At 47.5% G+C, this 16,872-nt stretch overlaps 1 protein-coding gene across 1 annotated transcript in view; it reads right to left on the bottom strand.

Annotated features, from left to right (window-relative positions):
* Positions 1–16,872, bottom strand: part of LOC114591073 (major histocompatibility complex class I-related protein 1-like) — a 73,535-nt gene that overhangs the window by 27,843 nt on the left and 28,820 nt on the right. Inside the window, exons 5-9 of the mRNA XM_077923448.1 lie at positions 11,774–12,049; positions 10,145–10,420; positions 5,507–5,794; positions 4,186–4,275; positions 1,567–1,605 (exon numbers count right to left, since the gene is read on the bottom strand). Of these exons, the coding sequence (XP_077779574.1) occupies positions 1,567–1,605; positions 4,186–4,275; positions 5,507–5,794; positions 10,145–10,420; positions 11,774–12,049 (969 nt within the window). The remainder of the gene's footprint in view (positions 1–1,566; positions 1,606–4,185; positions 4,276–5,506; positions 5,795–10,144; positions 10,421–11,773; positions 12,050–16,872) is intronic.

Below are 16,872 nucleotides of genomic sequence, written 5' to 3'. Positions count from 1 at the left end.
AAAAAAAAAAAAAAAGAGATACCATCAAAATCGCTGCTCAATCTCCCCACCCCTTTTTAAAGCTTTTAGTTGTGTATATCCGGCACATTTCTGATGAATACAAACACATTTCTGAAAATCAGATACAAAGCAAAATTAGCCAAAATCCATCAAAAAAACATGATTATCCTCAAATTCAAGTTACAGATGGAGTCACAATGGATGCGTAAGAGCCAGGATTAATGAGCATCGTAAACAGCATTAAAGGACAGGAGGGGCTCTGAGCCTCTGCAATTCACAGCAAAACTTGGGCAGGCTCCTTCTGGTCTCATCTCACACACCAGGCTGGTATGAATCTGCAGAAATAAAGAACAGGAGTGTTTCAAAAGTCGGCATCATTGTGTGGGGACATCAGCATTACAGAGCTAGTGGGAACCCAAAGGCCATCTAGTCCAGCCTCCCAAGGAAAGCCACCATCCCTCATTATGTCAGATCAGACCTGAGATATGCCAGGAGCATCACCAAAATGGGCCTGAAGAGCAAATGCCTGCAGAGGGCAGCTCAAGCAAGTGAGCCAAGCTGCACTCTTTGGGGGAATGCCAGGAGGACACAAAGTGGTCATACCAGAAGGAGGAATCCTTTTCCAGAACCCAAAATGTGACTATCTGTCATTCAGATAGTGGGGAGAACCCATTTGTCAGGTGGAGGGGATCCTCTGTGGAGCTCAGATGGACAGACATAATGTGTCACAAGAGCTTTTTTTTCAGCTCAATGGACACTCCAGATTATGTCACACTTGGAAGCCCCAAGGTGGGTTAGAAGGGAAGCTATTTCCCATTTGGGGATGTTCCCCACGGAGTCTTCTGCAAGAGACCCCCTTTGCCCCCACCTGCACCCCCACTTACCCCTGGCGGAGCTGTCAGACCCCTGGTCGCTTGCTGCAAAAGGGAGGAAACACAGGAGTCAGGATTCTGGGGAGGGAGATCCCATCCCCCCAGCCCTTCTCCTCCCTCCTTCTGACCCCATCCGAAATCGTTCTCAAAATGGGGAGGGGCCTAAGAAGAGTTCAGGGACAGGCAGCCCAGAGGCAAGGGGGCTCAAGGACAGCACTGGAGGGAGAAGCAGACGCTGGAGGGCAAAGAGAGATGGGCACAGCCTGGCATGGAGGCAGCGGGGGACTAGAGCGGGGGTGGGTGCAGGAAGGGGGCAGGAAGGCAGAAGCTGGGGAGGGAGAGCAATGGTGGGTTCCTAACACCCACAGACTTGAGCCACTCAACCAATTCTTTAGCTTCAGGGTTCCAGTAAATTAAACCGCCAGAGACCCCTCTCTCCCCCCACCCTCGGCTCCTCCTCCTGCTCCTTCTTGGAGCCCCTCCCTCAGCCGACAGTCTCTCTGCAGCCTTTCCTGGCCCTGAGGGACCCCTTGCTGTCCCCAGACAGGCTGAGCAGACAGGCTGAAGCTTTCCATGAGGGTCTTGGGCTTAAGGACTAGGCCACCACCAGGTTTGGTTTGGTCTGTTTGCAACCTGTTCCTGCTCCATATTGGGGGGAAATATGTCAGACAGAGAGGGGGGAGGAGTCACTCACTTGAGGCTGCTTTGTAGGCTAATTTCTCGCTCCGTTTCCCTGTAGAGACAAAAGCAGAAGGTCAGAGCTGGAAGGGACCTCCAGAGGCCACGCAATCCCATTTCGACCATTTGGCTCTCCAATGCTGAAACCTTCCCAGCAAATGTTCCTGCTGTTTCTTCCAAACACCTCCAAGGAAGGTGAGCTTTTCATGGAACTCAAGTTACAAAGAAATAGAAAAAATTGAGAAAGTTAAATTAGAAAATCAACATGGGGAAACCAGGCAGTGGACAAATTCCAAGAGGCTGGAAGGAAACATTATCCAGTCCCTTCGCTCATTCCTTTTCAGATTATTTCACTCCCAGCAGACCCCTAATCCTCAAATTTGCCCAGAGAAGGGGGGGTAGGGGAGGAAGAGATAATGAAGTTTAACATTGCAATTCTAGGAATGTCTACTCAGAGGAACGTCCTATTCAGTTCAATACAGCGTCCTCCCAGATCAATATTTGTTCATTTATTGATTAATTCATCTGAAGATGGGAAGACGGTTCACAACATAAAAATACAAAATGAGTGCACAAAATACATAATAAAATAAAAACATCAGGTGGAAAGTGAATTTCCTGAGCACAGAGTGAGCGCAAACAATGGGCAGCATTACTTTTGGTTCAAAGGACTTCCGGGTTGGCGCCATTGCCGAATGGCGGACTCCCTCCGAGCTCCGGAGGGAGTCTGCTCGGCAGGGGTCGGGTCCCGCCACGCCGGCGACGCGGGGACCCTTAAAAACCATGGGCGCGGATGCCCATGGACATGGTGACTCGGCGGGCACCATTTGTGCCCCCCGACCCGCGAAGGAGCCTTTTTAAAGGCTGCGGAGCGGGGGATGGGGGGTGGCGCGGTGCTATGAGTCTTCTGCTTCCCCTGCCGAGCGAAGCTGCATGCCATTCGACGGAGAGTGCTGACTTCTTCTACTGAAAAATTGGACTAAAAAGAACAACCCGTGAGTAATTTGGAAATCGGACATAAAAGGGAAAATTTTTCTTTGGATTCGGTATGAGCGGGGGAGGTGCAAAAAGGAAGTCCGTCTCCCCCCTATTGTAGACAACTTAAAGCAAGGATTTGACAACTAAGGTTGAGAGAAGAGTCTGTTTTGTTTATTGATAAAAGTTATTAATTTCACGATGGGAAATTTCAAGTGACTGTGCTGGAGGAGAAGAGTGGATTGTGAGAGCTAAAATGCAACCCCCCCCCCCCCCCGGGAACCGGGAGCGATCCACGAGAGAGCCTGGTGAAGAGATATAGAGATTTTGACAGCTGTCAAAGTAGCTGTCAAAGTTGGAGAATAAAAAGAGAACTTTGCTATGAGGACTTTGCTGGTTAGATTTGTTACAATCTGGATATAAATTGTTGAAAACAAGGAATAACAAGTTAGCTTGACTTTTGGGTTTGATTTGGAAGGAAACTAAGTTACCACAATCCCCCTAGAGGGGTTTCGGGACATTACAAGAATGACTGTAAGTGGAAAAATACTCATGGAATTGGACTGGACTTTTTACCTCCTGGGAAAGCTGCAAAAACGAAACATTATTTTGTCTACAGAGGTTTCTACACTAAAGGAGATAATAGATATATCTATTGAAGAATGGAAGGGATTTGACGCAAGTTTTTGTTCCTGAACAAATAAAGCCTCTGTAGAGGAACCAGAAGTTTTTGAATTAGTATGTTTTTGCAGCGGAACAGGAAAAGAAACCTGAGAAAAGTGAGAAGACCAAGGAAGGCCAAAGGCCTGTCAGGGAGGACACAAAGGAAAACAAGAATTGGACTAAGCTGGAAGTTAGAACATTTGGGACTTTCAGACTTAAAAGGACTAAGAAACAGAATTTGAGTTTTACTCTTAAATATAGAGGTCTGGATGGAAGAAAAATGGACTTTCTTGAGATAGAGGTTTTTTTTTAAGATTGGGTGTTTGAAGCTAAAGATTACCAAGAAAACCGGCAAAGTGGAGCTGAGAGAGATTTGGACATGGACGTGAGGTCTCCAGGCTGATAGCAGTTAGACTGATGGACATTGGGGATCAATACTGGGAAAGGGGGGAGGGAGATTTGGAATCCAAAGGGTGTAAAATTATATTTTGAATGGTTTTTTTATTTCTTTATTTCGTTTTGCTGTGTGTATTAAAAAGGGGAATTCGTGGAAGGGAACTGGGGTCGATCTTAGGGGGGGGGAATTTTTTTTAATGTTGAAAGAAGGTGGATTTTAAAGGGAAAGTGGTTATATAAGATGAATTAAATTGAATATTGGGTTAAATATAATAAGATTTAAAATTGGGGTAAAAACTTGTGGAATTAATCTAATGGAAATGGAATACAATAGGGGGAGGGGTGGGGAAGTCCTGGAAAGATGTTAATGAAAACTTTTTTCCTCCCCCCCCCCCCTTTTTATGTTTTGGATTTTTTGGAAACTTCAATAAATATGATTTTAAAAAAAAAATACTTTTGGTTCAAAGGGTGCTTTATGGGGAGGGGTCTCTGTAGGGATGCCAGCGACAATTGCCAGGAAGGCTCCACCAGCACATTCCCAGTCGGAGGCCAAGACAGAAGGACACAGGAGAGGCAGCAAACACGTCCAGGGTAAACTTACTGAGGAGGATGATGAAGAAGATGATCCCAGAGACCAGCAGGATGGCAGCCATGACACCCAGAATGGCTCCCACAATGAGCCCCAGGTTGACTAAAAGGGGACAAGAGACATTTTTATTCAGACTGGCGGCAGCAGCTCCCCAAGGCCTCAAGCAGGAGATTGGAGTGGAGGTGCTGAGCTATGAGCCCGGCACTCTTTCTTCCTCAACTCTCTCCTAACATGCCAAGGTCCTCTCTGTAGTGGCCCCGACACAAGGGAGTTTTTCCCCCACCAGAGTCCAGCATTAGAGGTCTTCCAAATAACCAATTTATTTAAGGAAGACAGTTGACAGGCACATCTGTTTCATCACAGACTCCAGACTTAAAAGCAGATCTCCTCTTGCTCAGGCGCTTCAGCCTTCTCTGTCATGACCCTGAGAGGAAGGGATTTCCTCCCCTCTGAGACCCCCCAGAGCCCAGCATTACAGGCCTTCAGGGAAGGCACAAACCCTTAGGAAGAAGCATCTTGTGTAGGGTTGCCATATGTCCAGTTTTTCCTAAACATGCCCTCCTTTTTCAGACTTAAAATGTCTGTCGAGACAGATTTTTAAAATAAAGCAAAATGCCCAGGTTTTAAATAGAGGATAAATAAATAAATAAATAAATAAATAACAATATTGTTATTTTGTTTTTGAAAGTTAAGAACATTGCTACTAGCAATATATCACAGCCTCTATAGCCTACAAATAATAGAGGTATTTAAAATGAGAGTCCTCATACAAATTCTAAGTTAAAAGTAGAAGTTGCCAAATGTGTCCTCTTTTTTGCTCATCAAAATATGGCAACCCTAACACCAGAGCTTGTGAAATGCAAGGAGATCCCAAGAGGGAGGATAACCAAAAATGCCTCCCAAACAACCCTCATCTCCTCCCAAGGTCACCACAAGTACCTACAGAAATGAAATTGGAAAGGGGGGGGTCTCTTTCCACAGATGGGTGTCATAATAAAGTTTTATTCCACATACTCTGCTGACACATTTGATTTTGAAGAAGTAAAATATCTGCCCACATTCTGTGACATCACAACTACTTGGGCTTAAAGGCAAAAAGGTGACGGCAAGTTTTGACCTGCGACATCCAATTTGAGTTCAAGGCCTATGAGACCCTTGCCAGAAATGGCTGCATCTCTGTCGAAATCTACCGATTCTGATTCAGTTAGTTCCCTCCAGAGACGTAGACAGGATCCAACTGGGGCTCCCCATCTGAGCTGTGCTGCTGCTGAAGGGAGGAGTTGGGTGGAAATCCCCCTCCCAGAGCCCACCCCTTCCCCTCCCTGTCTCTCACCAGGCTCCTCCTCCCAGGCCACGTCCAGAGGCTTCTCCAGGCTGTCATGCTCCACGCGGCACCGGAAGTGCTCCCTCTCCTCGGGGTCGATCTGGACACTGAGGAAGAGATAGTAGGTCCCATCCGAGTTGGGGGCGACCAATCCTCGGAGGGTGCCCTCCTGCCAGACCTGCCCGTCCTTCACCCAGTTGGCATCAATCTCCTTGGGGTAGAAGCCGTGGACTTGGCAAACGAGGGTCTCCAGGCCGTCATAGTCTGCCTTCCTGGTCACCTTCACCACCGGAGCCTCTGCAAAAAGGGCAATCATTAATTGGGGTTAATGATAGGCTGCTCCTCGAGAATACAGACATTTTGGATCTTGAAGGATTTGATAACAGATTTGGTTGGCATGCATATATATGGTATGACAAGGTAAAATTGCACAAAGGTTTTAAGAACCATATGGTGAGGAAAGCTTTGTATAATGTTTGGATAAGGTATAAAGATCTGTTTGAAAGTAGAACCCCCAGGTGGCTGTCACCAATGGAAGCAAAAGAGGTGAAAAAATTGAATATGGGTTCTAATTGGCCTAAATATTCTGAAATTATAGAACAAGATGGTGAAAATGTAAAATTGCAGAGTTTCGAGAAACTGAAGTTTAAGGTGAGAGATTGGTTACATTATCGACAGATAAATGAAGTATTCAAACAGGACAGAAAGAAAGGCTTCCAAGTGGAGAAGTCAAAACTAGAAACAGAACTGCTAGAACCCAATACTAAAAACTTGTCAAGAATGTACAACTTGCTGTTGAAATGGAATACTCAAGATGAAACGGTGAAATCCAGTATGATCAAATGGGCACAGGATATTGGGCATGACATTGAGCTTGCTGACTGGGAGCAGTTATGGACCACTGGTGTTAAATTTACGGCATGTAATGCCTTAAGAGAAAACATTATGAAAATGATCTACAGGTGGTACATGACTCCTGCTAAGTTAGCAAAGATCTATCATTTGCCCAACAATAAGTGTTGGAAGTGTAATGAAACGGAGGGAACCTTCTATCACCTTTGGTGGACCTGCCCGAAGATTAAGGCCTTCTGGGAAATGATCTATAATGAAATAAAAAAAGTTCTGAAGAGAACCTTTGTTAAAAAACCAGAAGCCTTTCTCTTGGGCATGGTGGGCCAAGTGGTGCCAAAGAAGGATAGGACATTTTTTATGTATGCCACTACAGCAGCAAGAATTCTTCTAGCAAAGTATTGGAAGACGCAAGATCTACCCACGTTGGAAGAATGGCAGGCGAAGGTGATTGATTATATGGGACTGGCAGAGATGACTGGCAGAATTCGAGACCGGGGGAAAGAGGCGGTGGATGAAGATTGGAACAAATTCAAAGTTTATCTTAAAAACTGTTGTAATTTGGAAAATTAGGGGCTCAGGGTAATAAGAGATAAAGAACTACAGTTGTATTAATAATTTATAGAAGTTAAATTTATGAAATATAAACAAGTTTATTACCAAAGGGTTGCTGAAAAATCTTGAAACAAGAATGCAGAAAAGGGGTGGTACGGGGAAGTCGATTTTGTGTTTGTTTATGTTTATGTTTTTGCTTTGTTTCTTTTTTACTTATGGAAAACTAATAAAAATTTATTATAAAAAATAATAATAATAATAATGATAGACATCCACAACGGGAGCCTGAAGGAATCCTGTATTTTTTAAGAGCAGAGGAGCAGGGACCCAAGGGGCAACCTAGTCGCGATCTCACATCTGCAGAAATTAAAAAGAACTGTGAATAAATGGGATTTCTCAACCTGCCTTGGCATCTTCCCCAGTCAGTGTCTATGGTGGAACTGTTTGTAGATGTTTTATCCTTTGTTTGCCAAAGCAGACTCCTTTGGGATGGAGGGCTGGGTACAAATTAAATTAATTTGTCATCTTGCAAAGCTCTAACGCTACTCAAGTACGTCAATTTGTGGTTCCAAGATTGTCCCAGGGAGCTGCCTCTAGGCTGAGGCGCAAATTCCACCCGGTCCCCAATGGCGGGATTCATTCAGATCCTTCCAAGTTGCAAGTCATGAACTGAGGGCAGCTCAGACTGATCCTGTTCCTCTCTTGAGGGGGAAGAAATGCTGGACTCGCTGCTCTCTGTTCTCTGGGACTTTTCAGCCCAATAGTTAGTGAGCAAAGCCAAGAGCCCTGGGAAAGACAGAGCTCCTTTCTAGTTCTCCCGCCTGCCCTGAAAGGGTCCCTTGAGGTTGGAAAGGGCCCATCTCCCTTCTCCACGGCAGCCTCCCCTGGAGTGGAAAGGGCAGACCAGGAGGCCCAGTAAGCCAGCAACTTGCACACATTTAACTTGTGCAAATACAGATTTACGCACTTGCCAAAAATATTCCAAAAACCCAAAAGAGGAGGCGGGCGTCTGGGGAAGAAGGACTTTGGCAACCCAATTGCACTTGAATCCAATGTGTTTTGACTACACACCATTTTGGCTTTAGGCACGATTTGCAGAATGTAACCCTTGTTCAAAAACTGGCTCCCTGGGTAGCTGTTGTCTGGAGGGGCTGTTCCAGGATCCCACCCACTTTGCAGTGCCTGGACTGGTTAACTCAGGTCTAGGAGGGGATGTGACTCTGCTGGGGGGAGCAGGAAGGAAGGAAGGTCTAGCCCTTTCCCCACAGAAACCCAAAACAAGACCTCCCACCCCATCCAACCCCTCACCTGTCCTCAAGAGAACATCCGTCCCAAAGAGGATGATTCCCAGCCTCCTTTGCATGTTGTCACCCTTGAAAACACTTCAATGTGGCTTTTGAGGTGAAATCCTCAACCTCAACAAATATGCTCAGTGTCTCTGGGGTGAATTATCACCAGGCCCCCATAGATGAATTTGCTCAGATCTCTCTAAGCACGGCTAATACATATGTGTCTGTCCTCAAAAACGGAGGGTGCTAGAATTATTTCATTTTAAATTTATGTTAATATGAGCAAAGCTAACAGAGAGAGACAGGAAGAAAGCCAGTCAAAACACTTGATCATTTGATTGGCCCCTGTGCCAGATTCCTGAAGGCAGAAGAGCGGACTGTACCATTTCAAGGCACGGGGTTGGGGAAGATGATACTTCTGAATGTTCCCCATGGGAAAAAGGAAAATTCCTCACAAATAAAAAAATATTAGAAGGTAGAAGAGGGAATTTCCATACTCTCTCACCATGTGCAGGATTTCTGCTTCTAGGCCACGAGTGGCTAACCTACAGACTTAGTGAGGGGCCACATTTTCTATTTAAAAAAAAGTTAATTAATTAATTTTTAAATACTTTTTAGCGGGGCCAACTAAAAAATTACGTGAAATGTAAAAGTGTTCCAATGCTGTTTTTCATTGTTTATAGTTAAGATTTAAAAATACCAAAGGTAAATTATCCCACTCAGTAATCAGGATTACACGTGATTTTTTAAATAAGTTCAGTGGTTTTATTAGAAATTGTTAGTTTTTTGAAAATGTCCATTGGGGCACTTTGATACACTCTAAAAGTGCCCCGCTCGGCTCGTGTACAATAGTGCCCCAATATACAAGTTTGCATGAAATCTCTAAACTAATTTCCTACCTATGAAATTTGAAAAGAACAAAACTGTTGTTGACTATGCGGCCAAAGTCATTTCTAAATATAATATGACTGATTATCAAGTGTCATATCTGAGGAAATATCCAGGATCTTGTATGTTTGTCTTCCCCAATGTAGAAGATAAGGCAAGCACTGATTTCAAGGATGTTGTTTTGCCAAAACCAAATTTCTCAAAGGACACACCTCGAACATCATCTCTATACTTTTTCTTTTAACTTCAGTGGATATAATGTGCAATAAGCATTTTGTTTAAATTATAAGCATTTTGTTTAAATTACTATTTTTTGACTACCTAATGTGAGATCTTGTACTTTTTAAAGGGCTGATTATGATCTCTCACAATAAAAATTGTTTTTTTAATTAATTTTTTGTAAATAATTACCAGTCTCATACAATTTACGCTTTGTATCAAAGTGCCCCATGCACTGTATCAAAGTGCCCTGTAGGTGGAGCAGAATGATACAAAACCCATTTTTTACTCAAGTCATTATATTCTCATTATCTTCTAACTTTAATGGTTCTTTTGATTGCTATTATAATATTAATTATAATTAATTTATGCCATGCATAAAGCAATATTTTTTAATCATTTGAATCATTTTGGTACATAAAATATGAGAGTGGATTTTTCTGCATGAATCTGCCCCACTTTCCCCTACCCAAATGTAAAGGCAAAAGGTTTTTCTGTATCCCGCCTCAAATCTGTCCATTTCAATTTTATTTTTTTAGTTAATTTAAAATGCATTTTGCTTTCCTGGCCCCTTCCCTGCTGTTTCTTTGTGCCCCCTCCCCCCATTTGTCTTTTGCCATCCCTTATTCTAGCCAAAGGGGCATGGGGGGCTGTTTTTAAGCATCTCCCCCCCCCATCATAATCTGAAGTGACCTCTTTTCTCCTCCCAGAGTCCCAAACTTATTTCTGCCTCCCCCACCAAAAAAAGTGTTTGGTCCAGAAAGGAAGACTGTTAAGGGGGGGGGGGGAGCTTGAAGGGAAACTGCCCCACTGAGCCCCCCTCCCCTCCCCCCTGCCCCCCTCTTACCTGTCCTCAGCAGAGTCTCCTTCCCGTACTCCAGGTATTTCTGCAGCCACTCAATGCAAATCTCCTCCAGGTAGGCTTTCAGGTACTGGTTCCGGGCCAAGTTAGGATCCAACTTCCTCTTGCTCGCTTGGGCCTCCATCTCAGCTGCCGTCCAGGTGAGGGTCTCCTTGTCGAAGGCGATGAAGTCTCTCCCATCATAGCTGTACTGGATATGCCCTCCTTTGCGCCCGTCTGAACTCAGCTCACAGCCGTACATTTTCTGAAGGGTGTGGATCCCTGGAAGGACCAAAGGAGACGCAGGAGGTCAAGGGGGGTCACAGCAGCCCCTCCCCCATCAGCAAAAGAGCCCAGGAAAAAGGATTTATTTCCCTCAGACTCAGGGAAGAGGCAGCAGTCAGGGGGGAGAAAAATCAACCAGCATTGTATCTTTCTGAAGGCTCATCCTTGTAACACGTTCACTGAGGGAAACACTACAATCCTGAGCCTACAAAGCCCCCTTTTAATTGCCCCCCCTCTCAGCGCCTCACACTTTCTCCCCCCCCCAAAAAAAATTCCTAGTGGATTCTCCCAACTCCCTGGAGGCGGGGGAGGGATGGGGTTTCCCTTCCTGCCCAACAGGAGCATCCCTTGCAGGTCAGAGGTCACAGTCTGTCCATCTTTCTACCCAGCTCTGCTCTTCTGGATCTTGCCCCTTTTGGAGAGACGCCTCAGCTGCCCCCCATCCCCCCCCTGAAAGAGGAAAGGGGCAACATGGAAGGGGGACACCCACACATGGGGGGCCCTTTCAAGAGAGAAGGTCTCCTCTTCCCCTCCATCTCTCTCTCCCCAGCTTCTCCATATCATGGACCTGTTCCCTAAAAGGAGGGAAGTCTTGGAAGGGCCTTTGGAAAAAGAAGTTTCCTCATAGCCTGGGAGGGAAAGGGAAGCCGCAAGGGGGGGGGGCTGCCCCACTTCAAAGCAGAAGCCAGGCTGCCCTTGTCAAAGATGGCGGGTCCCTGCACCCTCCTGCGCACCCCAGGGGGCTACTACCAAATCTTCAAAACAACAACATTAAAAAAGTTATCCCTCATTATCCCCCCTTTTTTATTTTAGTTGTGTTGCCTTCTGAATGAATCATTTTGTAGTTCAATAATCTTTAAATTGGAAAGATCATTTTAATTCTCCCATTACATATTACATATATTTCTTTTTGCATATTCTCCTTAAGCAGGACCAGAACTCAAGGCTTGCTTGTCTCAGCCTCAGGATCCCCACCCTTCTCTTCCCCTCCCAGAGGAAAATGAACTAGACAGATTCCCACCTCAGAAGGCCTGAGCCAAGCCTAGCATGGAAGGAAGGGCAGGCAATGGAGACATTTCCTTGGTAGGATGTGCAGGTCCAGAGAGGGTCATACTGGAGGGTCTCTCCCCTCCAAGTTTCATTCTCTTTTCCCACCCCCACCCCACCCCCCCACCATCCCAGCCCTCATTAAGACCTTCATTAAGGGAAGGGGAGATGCCTCTGCCCTGGTGGAGACCCCCACCCTCCATTTCCTTTCCTCCCAGCAGCCCCCTCCCTGCAATTCTGGCCCTTGGAGGAAACGTTATTTGGGGGGGGGGTGACTCTGTTCCTCTCCTGCCTTCCACTCACCTCCGCTCTGGTTGTAGCGATTCTGCAGAGTCTGAAGATTCACCCTGAACACCAGCTCAGAGCTCTGTCTTTTCTCAGTCTCTGTTTTCCAGTACTGAGGAATCTCCTTTTCCACCTTCCTTATCCAGGGGACACGAGGCAGATACTCCTTGGTGTCACTGTCATACTGAATAATTTGCTGGTCATCCACGTACCCCACATCAATGAACTGGGGCAGCCCCTGGCCAGGCTCAGACACGGCTGTGTGGAAGTAGCGCAGAGAGTGAGAAGTGGAGCCTGGAAAGGAAGAGAAAAGGGGGCAGAGAGTTAGGGGTCCTGCAGATGAAGGCAGCAGCCTAATCCTGCTGTATTACAGGCAGCAGCCCTGATATTATAAGAGCCAACACTCAGCAGGGTTTGGGGGAGTTTGTAGACCTGCCCTTAAACATAGAGGAGGCAGAGCAGAGGGAGCCTAAGAATCAGAGAGTTGAAAAGAGAGGATATAAATACAAGTAGCAACAAGAATAGCCCATGGAGCAGAGGGCGAGAAAAAGCTCTGCCAGGCAGCACTAAATCTCTGCATGTCTCTGCTGAGGCTCCGCATGAGACTGAGGGAGGCCAGCCCCTCCCTTTTTGCCAAGGGGGCAGGAATTTCCCCCCACTTGCAAGCGCCAGGCTGATGAAAGCTCCCACAACATGGTCTGAAGGCTCTGGATGCAGGCACCGAACGGAAGCTAAGCAGGCTCAGGTCTGGGAAGTGGATGGAGGGGAGACCAGAATAACCAAAATTCATATATTGGGAAGAACAGGAAGCTGCCTCATCCTGGGTCAGAACACTGGTTCATTTAGCTCAGAGTTGTCTGCCCTGACTGGGATGGCTCATATCTGCAGAAACGGGCCTAGTGAAGCCACTCCCTTGGAGCCGCCCCACCATCTGACCTTCTGGAGCCATGCACTGAACAGGTCTGACCTGAGTCTTGCTTCCTGGGCTCTGGGAGGCTTTGGAAAGATCTCCTGGGAACTCAGGAGAGCCCCACAAGATCCCGTGAGAACCTGTCAGAGTCTCTTATGCAAGGCAGGGAGCTTCAAAGCTCTTTCGGTACTGGGGAAACCTTGCACAAAAAGAGCTCTCTGCCTTCTGCATATATAATTGGTGTGATTCCAGCATACAGTTGAAGTCCTTAAAGCTAAATGCATTCCAGTTGCTGGTTTCCTGCACTTTCCACCAGTTTTCCAGGGACAGGTGTCAAGTTAATTGGCCTGTAATTTCCAAGATCCTTCCTGGATCCTCTTTTGAGAATCGGTGTTGAAATGGTTCAATGTTGCAATCTTTCAATGGTCTGAGCTGCCACCCACAGAGTGGGTTCCCCACTTGAGAAAGAAGGACCCACAGGGATAGCAGGGGCAGGAGGGCAAATGCCACTTTGGGGTCAGGTCTCAGCATGTGGCCCCACATCCCCTTTCCCCACACTTGCCCCTTCACAGGAAGGGGGACAGAGCTCTGGCCACCAGGGGGCCTAATGAGTCTCCACAGCAGATCCCCATCAGAAGCAATTAACCTTTGTTGAGGTCCATCAGCAGATTTTGCTGTTTCTGCTCACTCCCCACACTCCTTCACCCTCTTCACAAGTCACAGTGAATGTGTACTAAGGGGGCTGTGTGCCTCCTTTGCGCATGAGGAAAGCGCCAAGGCTCCATGGTACTTCTCTTGGGCCAACGCTGTACAGGGTACAGGATGAGCCCTACAGAGCGGGCCCCCCAAGACAGCTGCAGACCCTTAATTCCCACCCTGGGCTCCTTTGGGAGGAAGGTGGGGATATAAACTCAATTTTAAAAGATGGCTCTGTCAGTACCAAGAAAGGCCTCACAGATTTGGGCGTAAAGATGAGGCCTTCCTTCCAACACCTGTCCCATTCTCTGCCTAAAGATTATCCGAGACCCACAGAAACAGCTCACAAAGACTTGGGGAGGGAGGGAGCTGATCATAAAATCTGTGTGGGGCATTTCCCTGGCGAAAGGTAGAGGGGCACAGTGCTAAAAGGGGCAGAGGAGGCTATTCCTGTTTTGCCTCAGGTAGCAGAAATGGGACGTATAATTATGATTATATATTGAATTTATATACCGCCCTATACCTGGAGGTCTCAGGGTGGTTCACAGAACAAAATCAGAATACAAAACCACAAAATATTCAATAATAAAAAAGTCAAACCACCCCCCAAAAACCCCACACACTTTTAAAAGGATGTCAATCAAATCAATCAAAGGCCTGGTTAAAAGGGAATGCTTTTGCCTGACTTAGTCCAACAGGTGTATAATGAAGGTGCCAGGCAAACTTCCCAGGGGAGAGCCTTCCAGACGGGGAGCCACTGCAGAGAAGGCCCTGTTCTCACATTGCTGTCACCCTCCGCCCTCTAGAGGAGGCAGCACAGGAAGGAGGGCCTCAGAAGACGATCTCAGAGTCCGGGTAGATTCATATAGAAAGAGGTGGTCCTTGAGGACCCTGTGAAAATTGTGTTGAATGCACTTTGGACAACTTCACCCTCAAGGAGGAAGCAGCATGCTTTAATTTGGCCAGTGACTCATCTCAAAACAACTAGGAAAGTAAAATAAAAATCATAGACAGGACTCTGAGGGTCCAACCCCCCTGCGATGCTGGCATCTCAACTGCAGCATCCATGGCAGAAGGCCAAACAACCTCTGCTAACAAATCTCCAAGGAAGGAGAATCTACCACCTGCTGCAAGGTGAGTTTGCTTGAATTACATACGCCCGTGGTGGTGTGTTGACTCTGCTACCACCCTCCGGCTCGGTTTCCTTTCAGGCAAGATCAAATGGGATCCACTTCTAAGACCCTCCCCTCCCAGGGCAGGGGCTCCCCCCACTTCAAACCACAAGAGCTCAGAGCAAGGCTGCCTCTGGTTGTGGCATCTGGCTAAACAACACAGGCAGTTCTGCTCAGTGGTCGGGAGACAAAGAGCCACAAAATGAGGAGGAATCTGAAGGAACCAGTGGTTGCCACCACCCTTTGCCCAGCCCTGTAGCACAGTGAGGGGGCAGCCCCCATATCAAGAGGGTTCAAGAGAGAAATAACAGGTCTTGCTCTTTAGTTCTTAAAGCTTTTAAGTTACATTGAGAATTTTTATGCAACAAGCAACTTTTAAACTAATGCTAGTATTATATTCACACAATTTTCCATTAGAGAACCACAAGAATTATTTACAATAAAGATCCAAGTAGGTAGCCGTGTTGGTCTGACGCAGTCGAAAATAAAAAATTGTCCAGTAGAACCTTAGAGACCAGCTAAGTTTGTTCTGGGTATAAGCTTTCGTGTGCATGCACACTTCTTCAGATACACAGCGTACAAAACGTAGTGAAAGGGGCTGTACAGAAATGGCACAGAGGAGTCCCCTGCATAATTTACAAAATCTACATTTCTGACAGGCAACAGGAAGGGGGTTTTTTTGGGGGGGGGGGAGTCAGAACTGTAAAGCAGGCGAACCTGATTATGAATGTGGCTGTGAAAGGGCACTCCTGAGCAAAACAAGATTGGGAATTGCGGGTGGGGACCCCTTACTCAGACATCCCCCCCACCCGCAATGAAGTCAGCTCTACACGCGTCCAGCTCCCACCCCCAGGCTGGTCTCCAGAGTGTTTAGCTGAGTTTTCAGAGCGGCCGAGGGTTAGAAGAGGGAAGGTAAAAAATAGAAAAGGAAGGACCTGTACTCTGTCTGTCTCTCTCTCTCTCTCTCTCTCTCTCTCTCTCACACACACACACACACACACACACACACACAAACCAGAGTCAACACGAAGCTGCGGGGGGCGGGACAGGCGAGTCACTTTCCCCCCCATTAATCCTGCCAACACCTTCAAGCTTTGTTTAATTCTTTGATTGAGCCACGAGCTAAGGAGTGAAGCGGCTCCTGCCCCGGGCGGCATACAAAACAAGCCCCAAGTCTGGGAAACAGATGTCTGGGAAGGGATCCGGCTCCACTTCGGAGAAGAAACTCCCCGATCGCCCTTTCAGTGCCCACGAAATGCAATTCACAAAGTCTCATGTGTCCAGTCCCCCCCCCCCCGCCCCAAAGCTTAGTGCAAATTATTTTCTCCCCCCGCCCCAAAGCACACTCCTCACCTGCGCAGTCCAGGAGCAGCAGCAGGTGGGCAGCCGCCCACAGGATCAGGAGGGGCCAGCGGAGGAGGAGGACCCCCATCTCCCCCCAAAACGAAGCTCCTTTTTCCTCCTCTTACTCCAGCGACGTCCTTCTCCCTCCGACTCCGAGACCCGCTCTCTGCCCCGCCCGCGGAACCAGCAGCAGAACGAGCCCGGATTGGCCAAGGGGAAAATATTCCACCAATCGGAAATCTGCGCGCAGGTTGCGGCATCTGTCGCCAGGCAGAACTCGAGGCGCAAGTTTGGGAGCGAGGCTGGAGAGGGAAAGAGAAAGTGATTGCAGCTCCTCGCTGGGCATCGCCGCCTCCCTCCCTCCCTCTGCCCCCCCTCTCAGCTCTTCCTGTCCTGCCCTGCAGGGAGGGCGGAGGGGGTTGCCGGGGGGGACCCCAGGTTCAGTGCCCGCATCTCCAGGGGGGGTCTGGGAATCACCCCCTCTCTGAAACTGGGGGGAGGGGCTGTGAGATCCTGAGCGAGGTGGACTCCGGGGCTGAGTCAGTGCAGAACAGCCTCCTGGGTCCTGTTTTTAAGAAGCCCTTGCATGGCTTCAAAGATTGCTCCCTTCTTCCTCCGCTGTCAGAGGCAGTAAATGCATTCGCATCCCAGCCAGGGGGGTGTCCCTCTTCCTTCCTCCTTGCATGCTTCCTTACTGGGGCATCTGGGTGGCCACTGGGAGACCGCCATGCTGGACTCAATGGGCCCCTTTGGGGTGATCCAGCAGCCTGGCTATTCTCCTGCGTCCCTCCATCTAGTGGCAGGGAGTTCTAGCGGTTGATTGTGTGCGTTGTAAAGAAATGCTCAGTGTTGCAACTAGGGCTGAACCGTAGGGTTGAAGTCAAAACAGAGAGAGTATGACCACACAGAGAAGTAGGTGCTGGGACGCCGACAAACACGTTTGGTTTTAGCACAGTCAGGCCAGAGCCCACCAGCTTGCCAGAATTTCCTTTCTC

Source organism: Podarcis muralis, chromosome 2 (genome assembly GCF_964188315.1).
Source record: "Podarcis muralis chromosome 2, rPodMur119.hap1.1, whole genome shotgun sequence".
NCBI lineage: Eukaryota > Metazoa > Chordata > Lepidosauria > Squamata > Lacertidae > Podarcis > Podarcis muralis.
This window is presented reverse-complemented; position numbering and strand designations above follow the sequence as displayed.